The following is a 22,068-nucleotide window of genomic DNA, read 5'->3' as shown; positions in this document are numbered from 1 at the left end:
TGTAAACAGGGCCCTTGATTTATAGTTCTTTTTATATTATTTTATATTTGTTTTTCCACTTTTTGCATGGTATCACTTCATTTGCCTCTAATTTTAGCATATTCCTTTCTGGTTCATTATTTTTGATCATTCTTGCTACAAATCTTCCCATTCCTGCTATATATATATATATATATATATATATAAATATTTTTTTTTTAGTTTTGAAATAACTTTTTATGTCTTTATGTACAATTTATGCTCAATCTTTGTTTTTGTCTTTTGTTATTATTCTAATGAGGATCCCTGAAGAAGACAGATTTTGCCTAAACACGGCCTGTTCTGGGTTTTGGTATCAAGTGCATCCTGCATTTGAAGACTGAATTTTGACTTTTGGACTTTACGAATAAATTGAACCTATGCTGTTTAAAGCGCACTACCTGGTGAGCTAAGGTGCACTAAGTCGACTAGTGCATGTTAAATCAATTTAGCGTGCACTAAGGGGAACTTTTACTAAGCTGCAGTAAAAAGGGCCCTGCGCAAGCGGCAGGGGCCATTTTGCTGTGCGCTGAGGTCCTTTTTACCGCAGTGGGTAAAAAGGCTGAAAAAAGACATGGCCATGCGATAAGATTGCTCTTACCATGTGGCCATGTGGGTGGGGGAGCACTTACCACCCCATTGAGGTGGCGGTAAGGGCTCCCACTCTAACCTGGCAGTAACTGGGTAGCGCGTGGCGCTGCCCAATTACCACTGGGTAACCCACTGCGGAAATATTTTTTGAATATTTCCGCTAGTGCCAGAAATGATGCATGCTGGGGGTGGAGCCACCGCTGGTGCCCACATTGGGCCGGCAGTAGCTCCAGATTGGCATGTGGTATACCCGCAGTGAGATTACCACCACTTAGTAAAAGGGCCCCTAAATTTTTTAAGCTGCACTAATGAACTGAATGCACACCCCTAGCAGACAGGCAAGTCCATAGTGTTGATAAGTATGGGCTGTACAGTTATGCCTTTTTACCATGTACGGTGTGTTAGGTGAGAACGCGCTGCTCTGGATGACATCATGATGCCCGGAGAAGACCTTCAATATGCAACCCACCTATAAAAAGGAAACAGCTGCTGTAGAACAAGTCTGAAGGCATTTATTTTAATAGCCAATACTTAAGGAGAAAAGATGGGATGTTGATGTACCATAAATATCTTTCTTTCAGGTGTGTAGTTCTTTAACAGCAATTTACTTAGGGCTAATTTTAACAAGCTGCCATAAAAGGGGCCCTGTGGTAGCATCCGCGTGTGGATTTACCATGTGCCAAGGACCCTTTTACCGCAGTGGGTAAAAAGCCAAAAAAAGGAAATGGCTTTGTGGTAAGTAAACACTTGCCTCACGGCCACTTCCAGGGGGGGGGGGACCCTTACTACCACCTATTTAGGTGATGGTAAGGGCTCCTGTCCTGCGCTAACCTGGCAGTAATCAGGCAGCACTGCTACCGCCGGGTAACCCTTGGAGATAAAAAGAAAAAAAATTACAGTCATACTGGAAATGGTGTACTTTGGGGGCAGCACGACCGCCGGCTCCTGCATTAGGCTGGCGGTAGTGCCAGATTGGTGTGCGACAAAGCAGCGGTAGCTCTACTGCTGCTTTGTAAAAGGGTCCTTTAGATTGCATATCAACCTGTTCAGATCAAAAGGATGGCTAAGGAGAAATGTTCTCTGCAAGTACAAAGCACGACACCGCAATTAGTTTTTCAGATCTTTGCCAGTTATTAAGCATACTAGCCGTTGAGCTTGTGAAAACGGGCTACTTTTGGAATGGGGGGGTTTCCGAGCCCCCCCCCAAGGTCGGCGGCGCCCCGCCTCCCCCGGAGTCGCCGCCGCTGCCGCCCCTCCACCCGGCCCGAGCAGCACTGTGAACTTACATCACCACGCAGCAGCAGGCACATCAGCAAAGCTGCCGTCAGGGCGGGCTTCCTTCTCTGCCTGTGTCCTGCCCTCGTGTGACGTAAAGTCGGCGAGGGCGGGACAAAGGCAGAGAAGAAAGCCCGACGGCAGCTTTGCTGATGTGCCTGCTGCTGCGTGGTGATGTAAGTTCACAGTGCTCGGGCCAGATGGAGGGGCGGCGGTGATTCCGGGGGAGGGGGAGCGGTTCCGACGTCTGCAGCATGCCAGTAGAGACTTCTCTCTCTGTCCCGCCCCTGTCATCATGTATTGACGTCGGGGCGGGGCAGAGAGGGAAGTCTCTACTGCGTATTTGCGAGTGAGTACGGTCATTCACCGTTTATATGTTTGATTCCTGTATATGAACAGCTGTGAGTGTGTCTTGGTAGCACTATTGGAAGTGTTCAGTTGTAGAATATGTAATGTTTGTACATCTCATACTCTGCAATGCAGGGGCGTAGCCAGACACCAACTTTTGGGTGGGCTTGAGCCCAAGATGGGTGGGCAGAAGAACTCTGCCTTGTCCCACAAGTGATTTGGTCTCTTCCTCTCTCGCCTGCATGCCATATGGTCTCTCAAACATCCCCCTCCCCCCATACCTTTTAAATAGCATATTTTCACCAGCAGCAAGCAGCAACTAATACACACTGCTCATCAGGGCCGTGCCTAGGGTCTCTGGCGCCCCCCTGCAGACTATCAGTTGGCGCCCCCCCTGCAGACTATCAGTTGGCGGTGGTGGCAGCGTGGCGTGGCGCCCCCCCCCCCCCGTGAAAATGATCGCTCACCACTTGCCACACTGACAGGAATTGTCAGCAATATTCTTAGAAACAAATTGCTATACATTGCAAAATAAGATAGCAGATGTAAATTCTCAAAGTGGACATATTCCAAACACTAAAATGAAAATAAAATGATTTTTTTCTACCTTTGTTGTCTGGTGACTTTCTTTTTCTGATCATGCTGGCCCAGTATCTGATTCTGCTGCTATCTGTCCTCTTAACTCCATTTCCAGGGCTTCCTTTCCATTTATTTCTTTCCTTTCCTCCTTTCTTCTTCATTTCTGGTCCTCAGCTTCTGCCTATTTTCTTCATCCATGTGCAGTTTTTCTCCTCTCTTCCTTTTCCCTCATTTCATCTCCTTCATCTTTCTTCCCTCCCCTCTGTGTCCAGCAATTTCTCCTCTCTCCCTGAGCCCTGCCCTCCCAATCCATGCCCATCCATGCTCCTCTGTCCCCTGCCCTCTCCATTCATCCTTTTCCAGCAATTCCCCCCTCTCTCTTCCATGACCCCCCCTCTCATCCATGCTCCTCTCTCTCCCATGTCCCAGCCTGGCCCACCCTCTTCTCCCCCCCCCTTCGCATCCATGCTGTCGTTTCTCCCCTGCCCTCCCGCTCCCATTGTTCAACTGCCCACCCTCTTCTCTCCCCCAACATCCCTTTTTTTTTTTTTTCTTTTTAAATGTACCTCCGTGGCGGTTCCGGCAGCGCAGCGTCAGTGAAGGAGGCGGCGCTCCCGACGTCGCTAGCTTTCCCTTCGCTGTGTTCCGCCTTCTGACATCAGAAATGATGTCAGAAGAAGGCGGAACACAGCGAAGGGAAGGCTAGCGATGTCGGGAGCGCCGCCTCCTTCACTGACGCTGCGCTGCCGGAACCGCTACGGAGGTACATTTAAAAAGGAAAAAAAAAGAAAAGGGATGTTGGGGGGAGGGCGAGCGAGGTGAGCATGGTGCGGCAGCGCCCCCCAGAGGGAAGCGCCCCCCTGCCATGCTTACCTCGCTTACCGTGTTGGCACGGCCCTGCTGCTCATGTTGGCCCCACAGCCTTCACTCTGATGCAACTTCCTGTTTCCATATAGGCGGGAATACATCAGAGGGAAGGCTGTGGGGCCGGTGCAAGCAGTATGTATCAGTCGCTGCTTGCTGCAGGCAAAGATCTGCTATTTACAAGGTATGCAGGAGGGACAGTTGGGAGTTTTCGGCTGGTGGGGCTTGGAGATCCCTGCCAGCCACATCATAGGTATGCTGCTACTGGGTGGGCCTGAGCCCAAAGTGGGTGAGCCTGGGCCCACCCTTGGCTACACTACTGCCGTAATGTAACAAGCATCTTTATGTAGGGATGTCTCACTGTGTTCATGAGATGACCCTGAGGGAGGAGATAGTAGAGTGTCTGGGGTTTACCTTATTTTTAACCTTTGCAGTGATGGTCCATGCCCACTAGCCACAGATTGTGGCTCGGGCTGTTTCCAGGATCTAATGAGTTTTCACCCTGAATCTTACACACCAGCTGTTGATATTCTCTGATGAGTGAAGCTGTCTCCTGTTGAGGGCTGCAAACACTGCTTTCACAGGGCCTCTAGATATAGTGGGTCTGAGAAGCACAAACTGTGCTTGGACATTTTACTCAGATCTTCCTCATGGCAACTGTGCCACTGAGGTATTGGCTTGGCCACTAATTCTCAAATCTTTTATCTTTGGATGATACAAAAATACAGATCAAGAGGTAAAAATGAATTAAATTAGATCAATAAAAAAGTTATCACGTTTCTTTACTAGTTTTCTTCAGGAGCTCTACTCTGTTAGGTTGAAACAAAATTGAGCAGCTCAGAGTAAAAGAGGATGTGGCCTAAACATACAAGTGATGCAGGTCATACCATCTTTTGCTTTGATCTGCTCATTATGTGTCAACCTGATAAAGGGAGCAGAACTCCTACAAGCTAGTCAAAACTGTATTGCTAGTGAAATATTCCAGGTATCACTATATATTGTGAGCACTCTGGAGTGCTGGTGTGGGAAAAGGGGGATAGTGTTTCTTTTAACCGTTAACATCCCTGGTCATTCAGCCCAGCTAGGAGAGCAGTGCGCCCTCTAGGGGCCAAACTGCTGGAGAAAGCTTTAGTTAAGGAGGAAAACTACTCTCCCCAGAAATCAGTGCAGGGTCAGCTGGACTCCCAGGAGAGGGAGGAGGGAATAACGGATTGGGAGATGAGGTCTGATCCTGGAAATGAGGAACAGCTGGGGGAGCTTAGGGAGGAGGAGGATATGGTTTGTGATAAAGAGGAGGTGGAAAAAGAAGGGGAGGAGGAGTGTATGGAAGTGGCTGGTTTTGCTCTAACCCGAGCAGACAAGGTGAAAGCTTTTGTGGCCTCAGCATTGCCTCGGCTGTGGAGTTGGGGAAAGCTGGAAGTAAAGCAGTGGAGAAGAGACTGGAGAGCACAACTTGCTACAGTATTGTCTGCTCACAAAAGGTAGTGCTGGTAAAAGTTAGATTGTTTCTGAGCAGGATTGTGCACTGGAAATCTCAGACTGTATTGTGTAAGAGATGATGTGGCATCACCAAAACTGTCTGCTGATAACATAGTGCTGCTGGAGGTTTGGTGGGATTTGAAGCAGAAAACTGCAATTGTCAAGGGGAAAATGAGTCTGCAATATGTAAAGATGGGAGGACGACCCATTAGGAGATAAAGTCTACTGATTGAAGGAGGTGTTTAAGCCAGATTAATCTGGTGTTAACAGAGCTGGCACAATAAAGAACTTTGATTGTTTTCTAATGGCTGTGAGTGTGCAAGAGTTTCCTAAAATCTACAAGAAGGCGAGCGAGAGGAAAATTGAGGTGTCTGGCTAGCAAAGCTCATGGAAGGTGGTGGAAGCTAAGCAGGGATGACCTTGCCCCATCTGGAAGGGTGACCTGGTTACAATATATATATATATGAATATATATATATATGAATTCTGATTAGCTCCTCACCCATAGGCTTGTCCTTAATGCTACTAAGACCACTTCTTGATGGATTACTAGCACACACCCCACTCCCTCTATCCCTCTGTTGTTCCTCAAGCACTCTGACACACCGGTTCTTTTCTTCTGCTATTTGGGAGTGTGATCTTTGACTCTCATCTTGTTGTGTTGTCTGTGATTCATAAACTCTTAGTCTTCCTCTCCATGCATACCTTAATCCATGCCTTTATTATATCCTGCCTAGACTACTGCAATTCTGTGTACACTGGTATCACCTAGATTCAGCAATGTTGTTTTCACACCCGCCAGAACTATGTTGCCCATTTACTTCTGCAAGCCGAAAGATACGATCATGACACTCCTCTGTTCCTTCAGGTTACACTGGCTTACTATCTCTTTTAGGTCCTCCCTATTCCTCGCCAAACAGGACTATTACACCCAACTGACGAATTCCCTCCGCTCTAACCCTCGTCGTCTCTTCGCCATCCTTAACTCCCTCCTCAAAGTGCCCTCCGTTCCCACCCCCCTCACTCTCTCCTCAATCACTGGCTGACTACTCCCGCAACAAGGTGCAGAAGATCAACCTCGAATTCACCACCAAACCATCTCCTCCTCTTCACCCTATAACCCAATCCCTCAACCAACCAACCCAGGCCTCCTTCTCCTCGATTTCTGAGATCACCGAAGAGGACACCGCCCATCTTCTTTCCTCCTCGAAATGCACCACCTGCTCCTCTGACCCCATCCCCACCAACTTACTTAACACCATCTCTCCTACTGTCACCCCCTCCATCTGTCATATCCTCAACCTCTCTCTCTCCACTGCAACTGTCCCTGACACCTTCAAGCATGCTGTAGTCACACCACTCCTCAAAAAACCATCACTTGACCCTACCTGTCCCTCCACCCCATTTCCCTCCTACCCTTCCTTTCCAAGATACTTGAATGCGCCATTCACAGCCGTTGTCTTGATTTTCTCTCCTCTCATGCCATCCTCGATCCGCTTCAATCTGGCTTTCGCCCCCTACACTCGACAGAAACGGAACTATCTAAAGTCTGCAATGATCTGTTCCTTGCCAAATCCAAAGGTCACTACTCCATCCTCATCCTCCTCGACCTATCCGCCGCTTTTGACACTGTCAATCACAATTTACTTCTTGCCACACTGTCCTCATTTGGGTTCCAGGGCCTTGTCCTCTCCTGGTTCTCCTCTTATATCTCCCACTGTACCTTCAGAGTACATTCTCATGGTTCTTCCTCCACCTCCATCCCGCTCTCTGTTGGAATTCCTTAGGGATCTGTCCTTGGACCCCTTCTTTTTTCAATCTACACCTCTTCCCTGGGCTCCTTGATCTCATCTCACGGTTTCCAATATCATCTTTATGCTGACGACACCCAGCTTTATCTCTCCACACCAGACATCACTGCGGAAACCCAGACCAAAGTATCGGCCTGCTTATCAGACATTGCTGCCTGGATGTCCAACCGCCACCTGAATCTGAACATGGCCAAGACCGAGCTTATTGTCTTCCCACCCAAACCCACTTCTCCTCTCCCTCCACTCTCTATCTCAGTTGATAACACCCTCATCGTCCCCGTCTCTTCTGCCTGCAACCTCTGTGTCATCTTCGACTCCTCCCTCTCCTTCTCTGCGCATATCCAGCAGATAGCCAAGACCTGTCGCTTCTTCCTCTATAACATTAGCAAAATTCGCCCTTTCCTCTCTGAACACACCACCCGAACTCTCATCCACTCTCTCATTACCTCTCACCTTGACTACTGCAACCTCACTGGCCTCCCACTTAGCCATCTATCCCCCCTCCAGTCCGTTCAGAACTCTGCTGCACGTCTTATCTTCCGCCTGGACCAATATACTCATATCACCCCTCTCCTCAAGTCACTTCACTGGCTTCCGATTAGGTACCGCATACAGTTCAAGCTTCTCCTACTAACCTACAAATGCACTCGATCTGCAGCCCCTCCTTACCTCTCTACCCTCATCTCCCCTTACATTCCTACCCGTAACCTCCGCTCTCAAGACAAATCCCTCTTTTCAGTACCCTTCTCCACCACCGCCAACTCCAGGCTCTGCCCTTTCTGCCTCGCCTTACCCCATGCTTGGAATAAACTTCCTGAGCCCATATGCCAGGCCCCCTCCCTGCCTATCTTCAAATCCTTGCTCAAAGTCCACCTCTTCAATGTCGCCTTCAGCTCCTAACCACTTTACCTCTATTCTGGAAATTTAGACTGCCCCAACTTGACATTTCGTCCTTTAGATTGTAAGCTCCTTTGAGCAGGGACTGTCCTTCTTTGTTAAACTGTACAGCGCTGCGTAACCCTAGTAGTGCTCTAGAAATGTTAAGTAGTAGTAGTAGGTCCTGGTTTAAGATCCTGGTTCTTACTCAGAAGGTCTTTCACTCTGGCAGTCCTTCTTATCTTTCTTCTGTCATCATCCCTTAGACCCCAGCCCATTCTCTTCACTCTCAAGATGACCATCGCCTTGCTTTTCCCTTCCCTTGGTTTGCAGAGTACGAATCCACAAGGTCCACTGCCTTCTTTTTTCTGGCCCCCAAACTTTGGAATGACCATCCCCCTTCACTTCTTTTGAGCTTCCTCCCCCAGATTCAAAATATCCCTCAAAGGTCATTTTTTCAGACTGGCTTTTGGCAACCCCCCCCCCCCCAAGTTAACTTGATTGGTGGTGTATAAGGGAGAAAATAATTTTTTAAAATCAAATTATGTTTGCTGTGTTTGAGTATTATCTGTATTAGTGTTTGATGTGCATGCCCTTTTTACTTTCATTTATGGATTTCCTTTCCCTCTTTCATTGTTGTATATAAACCGCTTTGACCTCACCTATGTAAAGGCACTATATTAAGTAAAGAAATAAACATAAACATTTAAATCTTTTAGATTTATATCCTAGGCACACTGTCTAAAAAATCCCACTTTTTGGCCTTCAGTCTTCCTCTTTAGGGTGGTAAATTTCATTCTTTGGGAGGGTTCACCCTAGGCATCTTTGGAATCTGCATATTACCTGAACATCCCAAAGAATGGCTGTACGGTCCCAGCCTGCTGACAGCAATTGCTTGGAGTTAGGACTGAAACACACAGTTTCTACACTCTTACCATGACCTGAAACAAGAAATGGAAGTATGAAAAGGAGAGCTTTAGAGAATACATTAAGGGGGTCTTTTACAAAACGTCAGTAAGCCCAATGTGTGGCTGCCGGTGGTAGTTCCGCCCCGAGTGCGTGGCATTTCTGGGAGAAAAAGAAAACCTCTGAAAATGGCTTGTATGGAGGTAACCCATTGGTAATTCGGTTACCGCTGGGTTACTGCGGGAGCCCTTATTGCTACCTCAATGGATAGCGGTAAGGGCTCCCTGCCTTATGGCCACAAGGCAAGAGTTCTCTTACTGCATGGCCATGTTTGTCTCGGGATTTTTTACCCGCTGCAATAAAAAGGGCCCTGGTGCATGGGAAAAACGGCCCCTGCCACTAGCGCAGGGCCCTTTTTCCTGCAGCTTGGTAAAAGGACCCTTAAGTTACACTGTACAGCCCACATAACTTGACTCGGTATAATGAGTCTATATATTGTTGATTGTAGACCCAATATCATGTCGATTCACTTATAACATGGTCAGATACCTTGGACCCCAATATCCACATTACATGGGGTCTACAGTGTATTCTAGTTTTGAAATGCTAAAGCACACTTTTTAAAACTTGGAGACGGGAGAGGTTCCAAGGGATTGGAGAACGGCGGATGTGGTCCCTCTTCACAAAAGTGGATATAGGGAAGAAGCTGGAAACTACAGGCCGGTAAGCATAGGCGCCCCGTATAAGAGGCTTGGGGAGGCTAAGCCTCCCCAGCCCAGCAGTGAGCTTCGCGGCGGCCCCACCTGCCTCCCTCTCCAAATGTACCCGAGACTCCCGACAACGAAATCTTCTGCTGCCGCCGCTTCTATTGAGCAGTGCAGCGGCAGCCGCTTCTCTCGGAGCCAGCATAACATAAGAAGAAAACGAAGTGCTGGGCCGCAGCAGCTTTCAGACATGCGCTGTCGGCTCTGCCGGTCTCTGCCCCGTGATGTCAATTTCCCGTTCCGGGGTCAGAGGACCGGCAGAGCCGACAGCGCATGTCTGAAGGCTGCTGCGGCCCCGCGCTTCTTTTTCTTCTGTCAGCGCTGCTGTTAAGAGGCCTGGGCCGGAGGGAGAGAAGAGAACGTGGCCACTGGCTGGAAACGGTAGGAGGAGAGAGAGGGAGAGCAGTGGAGTGCCAGAGAGCGATAGGGAGAGAAAGAGGGGCCATGGAAAAGAGCAGGGGAGAGCCAGGGACATGGAAAAAAGCAGGGGAGAGCCAGAAAGAGATGGGGAGAGAAAGAGGGGCCATGGAAAAGAGCAGAGGAGAGCCAGGGACATGGAAAAAAAGCAGGGGAGAGCCAGACAGAGATGGGGAGAGAAAGAGGGGCCATGGAAAAGAGCAGAGGAGAGCCAGGGACATGGAAAAAAAAGCAGGGGAGAGCTAGAAAGAGATGGGGAGAGAAAGGGGGGCCATGGAAAAGAGCAGGGGAGAGCCAGGCACATGGAAAAAAGCAGGGGAGAGCCAGAAAGAGATGAGGAGAGAAAGAGGGGACATGGGCAGGAGAGAGAGAGAGAGAGAGAAGCTGCTGGGGAGAAACTGGGGGAGACCCTAGCTGTCAGACTGAGAAATGCTGGCTGGATGAAAGGAGGGAGAAAGAGGAAAAATGCTGGAAGGAGGGGGCGGAATGAGGGAAGACGCTGGTAGGGAGGGACAGAGGAAAGACACTGGAAGGATGGGGTGAGAGAGGACATGCTGAATGGAAAAGGGTCAAGAGAGAGAACTGTCTAGAAGGAAGTTGAGATAGAGGAAGACAATGGACGGAAGAATTGGGAGAGGATAATGGGTGGAAGGATGGAGAGAGAAAGAGGGATGACACTGGATGGAATGGTAGGAGAAAAAGAGGGAAGGCACTGGACATGGATGGAGGGAGAGGGAAGTATATGCACATGGATGGAGGGGGGTGATGAGAAATGCTGAATATGGATGGAGGGGAAACTGTTGAATTTAAGAGCTGGATCGGGATACTGAAGGATAGGGACAAGGCTACAGATGGTAGACAGGACACATAAGGACACAGCAGGATGGTGGACATGGTGAGAGAAAAAATATCAAATGGAAAGAAGACACTGCATAAAACAGAAGACACTGGGACCAAAGCGAATAGAAAAACTAAATGATCAGACAACAAAGGTAGAAAAAAGTATTTTATTCAGAATTTATTAACTGGAATATGTCAGCTTTTGGAAATGTGCATCTGTGATATTTTGCATGTAAGTTTCAATTTTTCTAGTATTGCTCCATGCTGAGTCTGACTTCTTGAGGTAACTTTCCAGTTTTGCCTTCATATCTGTTGTGTCATGTGGTTTTCATGTGTAATCAAGGTGCAGTATTCTACTAGTGTGTAGTATTTACAGCCCATTTTGGTTTTTTTTTTTTTGTTTCACTAGGTTGTGTACCGGTGTTTTAGAGCCCAGTGTAATTACAGTGCTGCCTTTCCACGCATAAGGTTGTAGCTCGTCCTGTCTGGAATTAGTGCTGTTATGGTTTGCTAAGGTTATGAGTGTGTTTTTGCACAAGTTTGTGTATAGTGTTTTGCAGTGGAGAGATTGTGTATTGGCCTTACTGAGGTGGCACCAAAACATCAGAAAGGGTTTTAGAGCCTAAATCATGACACACTACCTCTTGAAGGATCTACATATAGTCGTTCATAAAAGGAGCTCATTGTGAACACTATCCACCCTAAAAGGGTGTTTTGTGGCTCTACATGAGAATTGTGATATTATGATCCCTTGTTTCATATTGTTGACTGTCTGCATTTTCCGTGTGGGTGGTATATTGGTTTATTAGGGTCTGCCCAGTGTTATGGTACAGTAAGGTTCTGAGTGTGTTTTTGCATAAATTTGTGCATAGTGTTTTACAGTTGAGCAATTGTGGTTAGTACATGCTTTGAGCAACCACTTTATTCTTTGACATATGATACATACTTAATATCTAAATGTAATAAAAGGTATTAATTGTGACTTATTTTTACTTATTTTTTTTCTGTGTTGTCAGACAATTATGGATGTAAGCCCTGCCCCTGGCCCCACCCCTAACCCCGCCCCCTTTGGCCTCCCCAAACAGTTGGGCCACCGACCGCCTATGCCGGTAAGCTTCACTTCGGCTATTGGAAAAGTAATGGAAGCGATGCTGAAGGAAAGGATAGTGAATTTCCTGGAAGCCAATAAGTTGCAAGATCCAAGACAACATGGTTTTACCAAAGGGAAATTGTGCCAAACGAATCTCATTGAATTCTTTGACTGGGTGACCGGAGAATTGAATCATGCACGTGCTATAGACATAATCTACTTAGATTTCAGCAAAGCTTGTGACACGGTTCCCCACAGGAGGCTCTTAAATAAACTGGACGGGCTGAAGATAGGACCTGAAGTGGTGAACTGGATTAGGAACTGGTTGACGGACAGATGCCAGAGGGTGGTGGTTAATGGAATTCACTCGGATGAGGGAAAGGTGAGTAGTGGAGTGCCTCAGGGATTGGTGCTGGGGTCAATTCTGTTCAATATATTTGTGAGTGACATTGCCGAAGGGTTAGAAGGTAAAGTTTGCCTATTTGCGGATGATACTAAGATTTGTAACAGAGTGGACTCCTGGGAGGGAGTGGAAAACATGAAAAAGGATCTGCGGAAGCTAGAAGAATGGTCTAAGGTTTGGCAATTAAAATTCAATGCGAAGAAATGCAAAGTGATGCACTTAGGGAGTAGAAATCCATGAGAGACGTATGTGTTAGGCGGTGAGAGTCTGATATGTACGCACGGGGAGAGGGATCTTGGGGTGATAGTATCTGAGGATCTGAAGGCGACGAAACAGTGTGACAAGGCGGTGGCCATAGCTAGAAGGTTGCTAGGTTGTATAGAGAGAGGTGTGACCAGCAGAAGAAAGGAGGTGTTGATGCCCCTGTATAAGTCGTTGGTGAGGCTCCACCTGGAGTATTGTGTCCAGTTTTGGAGGCCGTATCTTGCTAAGGATGTAAAAAGAATTGAAGCGGTGCAAAGAAAAGCTACGAGAATGGTATGGGATTTGCGTTACCAGACGTATAAGGAGAGACTTGCTGACCTGAACATGTATACTCTGGAGGAAAGGAGAAACAGGGGTGATATGATACAGACGTTCAAATATTTGAAAGGTATTAGTCCGCAAACGAACCTTTTCCAGAGATGGGAAGGCTCTAGAACTAGAGGACATGAAATGAGATTAAAGGGGCCAGACTCAAGAAAAATGTCAGGAAGTATTTTTTCACGGAGAGAGTGGTGGATGCTTGGAATGTGGTGGAGATGAAAATGGTTACGGAATTCAAAAATGCGTGGGATAAACATAAAGGAATCCTGTTCGGAAGGAAGGGATCCTCAGAAGCTTAGCCGAGATTGGGTGGCGGAGCCGGTGGTGGGAGGCAGGGCTAGTGCTGGGCAGACTTCTATGGTCTGTGCCCTGAAAATGACAGATACAAATCAAGGTAAGGTATACACAAAAAGTAGCACATATGAGTTTATCTTGTTGGGCAGACTGGATGGACCGTTCAAGGTAAGGTATACACAAAAAGTAGCACATATGAGTTATCTTGTTGGGCAGACTGGATGGACCGTGCAGGTTTTTTTCTACCGTCATCTACTATGTTACTATGTAAAACAGAGCAAAATGGGCAGGTATGCAATAGAAAAGCAGTATCTGTACCTTTCCTTGAAGCCTTTCTTACCACCATCTGTGTAATTAAGACCTTTGGGGTGTGTCCCTAGGAGGTTGCTCTATGAGAGTTTAGTGGGTCGAAATTGCTTTTACTTACATGTTTGATCATTATATGGCAAATGATTGCATTCGGTTAGTTCTTTCAAGGTGAGCTGAATGGTGTTTTAGGAGCACTTTAACAGGAAGTCAAAAGGAAGCTTAAAATGAGCTAAACCAAACAGCAAAGAAAGAAAATATTGCTCAGGAGCACACACACACCTCTTAACACATGGAGGCACTCTGTGGTTTCTGTTTTCCATACTCGGACAGTGCAGTCATGGGAGCCACTGGCAAAGAGGGTACCATCAGGAGAAAAGCAGCCGGCCTTTACTGGACCTGGAAAGAAGCGGAAAAGGACACTTCCAGCTTCAGTACCAAACTCAAGTATGTTTCTGAGTAAAGAAACCAAGAACCTGATGCAATTACCTTCCTTAAATTTTATTAACAATTATTAGGAACAGGATATTTTAATATGCTGGATCCTCACTGTGGAATTCACTGCCAACTGAGTTGAGTAGTATTTCTAATTATACACTATTGCATAAGGCTCTGAAGATTTGGTTATTTGAGAAAAGCTGTGGGTTGAATGTTAATTAATTGAATGCTGTTATTTTATGCCTACATTTTATTGATCTGCTTCTGTACGAGCATTTGTATTGTTGATTTTATTGTAAACTGCTTTAAAATCTTAGCGGTGTTAAGTGATATATTAAGATAATAAATCATATCAAATCAATGGTAAAGTGCATGTGACCTGTTTTCAGAACTGCCAAGTTACCCAGTTCTAGGAGAAAGGCTTTTATGGCCAGTCCTGGGTTTTAAATTAATTTAATTTTGGCATTTATAATTTGCTTAAATGACAGGTTCTAAGCAGAGTACAGTCAACAGTGAATCAACATTAACTAACTTATATCCCAAAGCAATTTATTTGTAGTCCCCAATTCTATCTGTTGAAATCAGTGCTCCTGGTCCCATAATGCATTAGGGGTCCCTTTTACTAAGTGGTGGTAAGCCCACCGTAATCTTACCATATGCCAATCTGGAGCTAACGCCGGCCCAATGTGGGTGCCAGAAGTAGTTCTATCCCCAGCGCATGGCATTTTTGGTGCTAGTGGAAATATTAAAAAATATTTCCACAGGGGGTTACCCGGTGGTAATTGTGCAGTGCTGGGTGCTACCCAGTTAGCATCGGATTAGCACGGGAGCCCTTACTTCCACCTCAGTGGGTGGCGGTAAGTGCTCCCCCCTGCATTGCCACGTGGTAAGAGCAATCTTACCACACAACCATGTCTTTTTTTGGCCTTTTTTACCTGCTGTGGTAAAAAGGGTCTCAGAGTGTGGCAAAAACAGCCCCCACCACTAACACAGGGCCCTTTTTACCACAGCTTAGTAAAAGGGCCCCAGGATAGGGTACAAAAAATCCAGAACTGTCTTAAAAATCTCCCTCCTAGAACTTGATAATTTGGGGGTTCTGCATTTCATCTACTGCAAGACTGTGTCCCCTTCTGGAGCTTCAGTTTTCCCTTCACATTTCCATCAGTTAAGGGGAAGAAAAGACTATCTTTCTTTGACAAATTTTTAGCTGTTCAAGTAGTGCACCCATGGAAAGATATTGCGGGAATGTTTTCTTTTCCTCAATCATATGTCTTCTTCAGGAAAAATATAAAGTCTTTTTTTTATTTTGAAAATTTGTTACATAATTAGATATTTCTCTGATTAATTTGATATCCCAGAGGTACATTCTGGTTCTCTTGAGATTTGTAACCTGATTAGAACTGGAAGGTGTTAGCGGACTATAAGCCATAATGTAATGTAATTAACTGTAGAGTGACCACAAAGTGCTATGTCCAGATGGCATGCAGGGGGATATAGTTCCAATTTCCATACTAAGGGCCCCGCAGTGGGTAAAAAGCCCCCAGACAAACATGGCCATGTGGTTAAGAGAACTCTTACCGCATGGCCATGTGATGGGGAGCCCTTACCGCCATCCATTCAGTTGGCGATAAGGGCTCCTGCGATAACCTGGCAGTAACTGAGCAGTACACTGCAATGCCTGATTACCGCTGGGTTATTGCCGCGCAAGCCATTTCTGTGGGTTTTCTTTTTCCTCTGGAAATGGCGAATGCTCAGGGCAGAACTACCGCTGGTGACTGCGTTGGGCTGGCGGTAGTCCCGATTTTGCATTCGGTAAGTCTGTGTTAGGCTTACCAACATTTTGTAGAAGACCCCTTGAGCTCCCTAAGAAAAGCAGGACTACATTTCCCTGCATGCAAAGGGGCAGGGAGATGTAGGCTAGGATATGCAGCTATGGTCATCATAATTAAATCATTCTAAGTTTTCACAGTTGCATAAATTCAATAAGAATGTAGTTGTTGCTTGTAGCCTAAGCATTTTATATGCTGTGATTTATTTTTTATTATTTATTTTATTTATATTCTGCTTAATATCTGAGGTCGGTCACAAACTAAATATACATAATCACAAAAATTACCAAAATGGCACAACATACACAACACAGACCATCATGATACAGATCAAAAACAAAAGCCAGAGTTTCAGCCCAAAATCAGCAATCTACCACCCGTCTCCTCTATAAACCTGCAACTATGCCCAATCACTCTGCTTAAGCAGGACCCCCTAAACTGAAAACCAAATAGAAGAGATAACACTTCAGCAGCTTTATGAACTGTACTTCATCTGACTTGGTCCTAAGTTTAACCACGAGCTGGTTCCACAACCTCAGTCTTGCAATAGGGAAGGCAGCAGCCCTCTCCTCTTCAAAATGCACTTTACATAAGGGCCTTTTTACTAAACTGCATTAGGTGCTAATGCAGCAAAAAGCCTAATACAAGATGCACTAAAGTGTTCCCTGTTAGTTTTGCCATGGGTGTGCGGTAATTATTTTGTTGTATTTTTTTTGAAAGGGGGGTGTGTCAGTGGCAGAGAGCAGGTGTTTCTGCACTAACCAGTTAGCATATCTCCACTATCACGTGCTAGTGCGAGGCTAACGGCTAACGTGGAAGCCCTTATCACCTACAAAATAGGTGGTGGTAAATGCTCCTGCAGTCATTTTTAAAAATAGCCATGGTATAATTGGCCTCAATGCCTAGGAAAGACCATGTAAGGGCAAAGATAACAAAGAGGCATTTTTCAACCACAAGGCTTTATTTGGCTTATAAATCCTCAGTACTTTGGCCAAGTATTTATTAATTTATATTTTGCTCACACCTTTTTTCAGTAATAGCTCAAGGTGAGTTACATTCAGGATTTCTCTGTCCCAGAAGAGCTCACAATCTAAATTTGTACCTGAGGCAATGGAGGGTTAGGTGACTTACCCAAGATCACAAGGAGCAGCAGTGGGATTTGAGCCTGCCACCTTAGGATTGCAAGACTGGTACTCTAACCACTAGGCCACTCCTCCACTCCACTCCACCCCTCAACTTGACTCCAAGTAATATGGGGCGCATGATGCCAGGGCTTTGTGGATCAGCCTCAAGATCTTAAATTTTATCCTATACTCTACTGGAAACTAGTGAAAGGAAACAAGCTGAGGCATGATTTGTGAGAAACAAGGCATCGTAGTTAGTACATTTTTTGTGTTGTTTTAATGTTATTTTTATTTATGTGTGGATATATTGTAATCCACCTAGAATTAACAGCTTGTGCAGACTATAAATATTTTAAATAAATAACCCCCCTATTTATTAAGCTGCGCGGCAATGCTGACACAGCCCACTCAAAGTGAATGGGCTGTGTTGGCATTAGTACACAGCAGCCGCTAGCGTGGCTTAATAAACAGGGGGATAAGTAAATGAGTAACTGTGCAGCAGCATTCTTGGCACCTACAGAAAGATCCAGGCATAACAAATTACAATAATCCAACTTTGATAGAATTAAGCTTTGCAAACTTTCCTGAAAACTGTAGTGAGCTTAGGTTTCCAATCTGCTCACCAAGGGGCCCTTTTACTAAGCAGGGGTAAGCCCACCATGGGCTTACCGTGTGGCAATCTGGAACAACCGCCAGCCCAAAGCGGGTGCTGGCGGTAGTTCCACCCCTAGCTTGCGCCATTTCCGGCTCTAGGGAAAATGGGTCCTTATTTTTTTCCTGCAGCAGTTACCTGGCGATAATTGGGCAGACCACCGGGTTAGCTCAAGAGCCCTCCTTACTTCCACCTCAGTGGGTGGCGGTAAGTGCTCTCCCCCCACATGGCCACGCGGTAAGTGTAATATTACCGCTGCAGTAAAAAGGGCCTCAATGTGCAGCAAAAATGGCCGCTGCTGCTAGCGCAGGGCCCCTTTTACTACAGTTTAGTAAGAGGACTCCCAACTGCAGCTTGAAGAAAGAATCCCAAATGGTGGCTCTAAACTGTGGTCTTGGTCTAAGAGCAGCACCCAACAGCACCCCAAAACACTGAATCTGCTGAGATACTTTAACTGGAAGTTAACTCAAGCAACCCTGATCAACTAATGACCATCATCTCCATCTCCAGCTCCATCTTGGACAGATTAAGAGTCAACCTATTATCTAGCCTTCTTTATGGTGGAACTACAAGAAAAAAAAAAAAAGAGCTGAATGTGTTGGCATAAAGCCAATAATACACACTCAGTTCTTTCTATTGTTTTATTATATACTTCACTATGAGATTTTGTTAAAACTAAAGCCAATAATTCCATCAAAGAATAAACTAAACTAAAACTACACTTTCTCAGTTCAGATAATAGCATAATTCTTCCATTGTATTGATTATTTATGAATGGTTGGTTGATGGCATTCTGGAAAATTTGATAGATTGTTTAATTATCAACCAAGGGTTAGCTTTTATTTTTATAGTTGTGGATTTAATTTTTATCTGAAGCTTTTTATTAAGTAATTCTCAGTTGTTGTTCTGGTTTCTTTGATTGTGATCTGCTTAGAACTGAAGAGGTACAAATGAAATAAAAATTCTGATGTTATGTTATGATGTTATGTTTCACAGAGGTAGTACTAAGCCATTTTTTAGAATGACTGCACAGTTTTATATTCCAGTGGAAAGAAAGCACGTTTTACCTGTGTGCCCTTTGATCTTACACAGCAGTTCGCCACTCTTTGCATTCCAAATGTGGATCCTGCTGTCATCTGAGCAGGTAAGGAGACTCGTACAGTCTGGTGAAAATGTGCATGCGTTTACCTAGGAAAATAAAGACTTCAATTCATATGCAAACCAGAAAAAAAGCAGCCTTTTCATTTAATAAATCTTATTTTCCCCCAGCGCTGCTTTCCAACTATAACCCAGGTACATTTAATATCATTTTAATTTAATTTGTATAAACTGCATTTTTAAGTAAATGCTCAAGGCAGGGTACAATAAGAACAGAGAACATTAATATTACAGAGCAAAAAAAAAAAAAAAAAAACCCAAAAAATCCCCAACAACATGAAGTCAAAGACATTCAGAATAAGAACATACTGTTCTAATCTATGAAAGAGAAATTTAAAGTGTCAGGATACACAGTTACAGCCTCTTGAGCTGCCCCAGGGCTCTGGGAGGGGCATAACAAGAAAAGTTCATCATTCTTACATACTAAAACTGTAGGACAAAAACATTTCATTTAGCAATGTTCTCCTGCTCCATTGAGGAAGCCAGGACTGCATTAGGGAGGTATAAATAGGGCAGTTGTCCTGGGCCCTAATGCTGCTGAGACTATCTGTGCTTTGGGATCCCTTTCTAAATTTTTGCCCTGGAATTCAGCAGGTTGATCATTGATCTTAGAGGAAGCGATGCATTTGGTTTTTGAGTTTTGATCACAGATGTATTTTAATGAAATCCATCTGTAATTATTTTCTACAAATCCTACTTTTCCTCCTCTTTTGCAAAAGAAGGGACATATCCAGAGAAGCTTATTTTTACAGTGACCTTCTGTCCTGAGCAGAGCGGACATCCTTTGCCCTCTAGATGGAGGACCCCCTCTTTGTTGGCTAAAATCAAGACCTTTTTGTTATTTTTGGCCTAAGAATGTCCCAGTTCTAGTATGTTTCCCAGGGAAGTTAAAACAGTTCCCTGTTTTCTTCCAGATATCTCTTCCCCTCTTGATTGCTGGTAAGTAAGCCGCACCCACTCATTAGGCCCTGGATGTGGCAATAGGAGTCAACTTTTCAAAATGATTGGGGGTGCTGAATTTTTTTTTTTTTACAGGTGGTGCATTCCCCCCTCCCCTCCTCCCCCCTCTCCACCCTCCCTCTCTCTCTCTCGTCCCCCTCCCTCCGAGTTCCAGTCCTGCCCTCCCTCCTCCCTCCCAGTTGTCCCGCCCTCCCTCCTCCTTCCCAGTTCCAGGCCCCCTCCCTCCCCTCTCTCTCTCCTTTCCCTCCCTCCCTTTGAGTTCCAAGGTCCCCCTCCCTCCCTCTCTTCCTTTGAGTTCCAAGGCCCCCCCTCTCCCTCCGAGTTCCAGGGTCTCCCTCCCTCTGAGTTCCAGGGTCTCCCTCCAAGTTCCAGGATCCCTCTCTCCGAATTTTAAAAGCCATCTTCTTACCTCGTCGGGGTTACGGTGGCAGCAGCATGCAGTGAAAAGCGTGCAGGCTCAGCGCTTCAGCCTTCCATTCTCTGACTGTTTCTCAGCTCTGGTCCTGCCCTCATTTCCTGTTTCCGCAAGGGCGGGACCAGAGCTGAGAGACAGAGAAGGGAAGGCTGAAGCGCCGAGCCTGCACGCTTTTCACTGCGTGCTGCTGCCGCCATAACTCCAACGAGGTAAGACGGCTTTAAAAATTTGGACGGACGGACGGAGGGAGGGCGGGCCCTGGAACTCGGAGGGAGGGACGGCCCTGGAACTCGGAGGGCCGGCCGGCCCTGGAACTCGGAGGGAGGGAGGGACTTTTAAAATTCTGGGCTGGAAGGGAACTTCCGGTGTGTGAAATATTGGGGGTGCTTGAGCACCCACAGCACCCACGGAGTCAGCGCCTATGGATGTGGCACATTTGGCAAATGAACCTACCCAGTTTAGGAAAACACACACACACACACACACAAAGAAGATTTTTTTTTTGGGGGGGGGGGGGGTAGAGGTGCAGAGAGCAATACAGGCAGATTAGACTCATCCTGCCCTTTCCTTCCTGCTGTTAAGGTGTTGCCAAAAGTGTCCATCTCATACCAAGGCACAGCACCATCCCTTTTCAGCACCAAATTCACAAGTTACATGGTTGTTGTGTAAATATGCCCAAATATGCCTTTCCTTACCTCTCCTTTGTGCCTTTCAAAATATCGTATTGCAATCACAGAAAAACTCTTTGATGGATTCTTCCACATCTTGTTTCTTCAGTTACTGTTGCCCCAGAATGTGTGACTGATGGGGTGATCTCTCTTCTCCCTTCCTATGTCATGGTACAGTGCAGGCCTAATGTGACTTCACAGTGAAAGCCAGGACCTTTCAGTTGAAGTGAAATAAAGGATCTTGGCCATGGTTTCCTTTTCTGCTTACTGTGTACAGAACTGTCCTTGCTGTCTCCATAGTTACCAGTGCAATCCAGGGACTAGCTGCCAGTCATGTTTACATTCCTTTGTATTAGCAGCTACTGGGTAGGGTTTTGCTGGGATACTTCTCTCTGTGTACATATATAAAATAAGAAGGGTGCTATGGCTGGATTTCTCACCTGATGTCATGGAGGGGTTGTGATGTCATAAAGTCTTACAGACCAATCAAGGCAAATACTAGATGACTGCCTAAGAGAATCCTATATAATAAAACACACCTCCAAGATTCTGAAGCTGACTGCATGGCTGAGGCATTCCTGCTCTCTGTATCCTTCTCCTGAATTGACATCACATACTTTCGGGTTCGTCACAAGCAGAAGTGACCAACCACACGAGGTTTCTCGGCTTCAGAATGTTGGAGGTGCATTCTATTAAATAGGATTGGTTAGTTCCTTGAAACACAGCCAGAGCTCAGCGTCCTGCACAGTAACGCTCAGACACCAGAGAGAGAGGGGGGGCCTGACACCAGAGAGTGGGGGGAGGGAGGTATCTCTGTCACACACATTCTCTCTCACACACACTCTCTCTCTCTCACAGTCAATGTGTTTCTCTCTCTCACTCTCACACACTGTCTCTCACACACTCTATGTCTCACACTGTATCACATTCACTCTCTATGTGTCACACAGTCACTCACACACTCTCTTGGTCTCATACACTCAGTCTCACAGAGAGTCTGTGTCTCAGACACACTCTCTCTCTCTCGCGCACACTGTTTCTGTGTGAAACACACTTTCTCTCTCTCACACTGTGTCTCACATACGCACTTGCACACACTCTCATTCTCACACACACACTATCTCTCTCACAGACACACTCGCACCCAGACTCACTCCCTCTCTCTCTCTCACACACACATACTTGCACATTCATTCACTCTCTCTCTCTCTCATACACACACTCGCACATTCACTCTCTCTCTCACACACAGTCACTCTCACATACACTCTCTCAAACACACACACTCCGAGGAAAACCTTGCTAGCACCCGTTTCATTTGTGTCAGAAACGGGCCTTTTTTACTAGTCTTTTCATAAAGGTGGTTAATGAAACCCAA

The 22,068-nt window shown here is 45.9% G+C and overlaps 1 protein-coding gene across 4 annotated transcripts in view; it reads right to left on the bottom strand.

Moving 5' to 3' along the window:
• The window catches only part of WDR38 (WD repeat domain 38), a 59,065-nt gene extending 38,154 nt beyond the window's left edge, over positions 1-20,911 (bottom strand). For all 4 annotated transcript variants that reach the window (XM_030207380.1, XM_030207379.1, XM_030207378.1 and 1 more), the window contains exons 1-5: positions 20,718-20,911; positions 18,557-18,677; positions 13,729-13,845; positions 8,685-8,782; positions 998-1,078 (exon numbers count right to left, since the gene is read on the bottom strand). In XM_030207380.1, coding sequence (XP_030063240.1) covers positions 998-1,078; positions 8,685-8,782; positions 13,729-13,845; positions 18,557-18,677; positions 20,718-20,786 — 486 coding nt within the window. In that variant the 5' untranslated portion in view covers positions 20,787-20,911. The remainder of the gene's footprint in view (positions 1-997; positions 1,079-8,684; positions 8,783-13,728; positions 13,846-18,556; positions 18,678-20,717) is intronic.
• Between the last annotated feature and the right edge of the window lie 1,157 nt (positions 20,912-22,068).

This window comes from Microcaecilia unicolor, chromosome 6, assembly GCF_901765095.1.
Source record: "Microcaecilia unicolor chromosome 6, aMicUni1.1, whole genome shotgun sequence".
NCBI lineage: Eukaryota > Metazoa > Chordata > Amphibia > Gymnophiona > Siphonopidae > Microcaecilia > Microcaecilia unicolor.
This window is presented reverse-complemented; position numbering and strand designations above follow the sequence as displayed.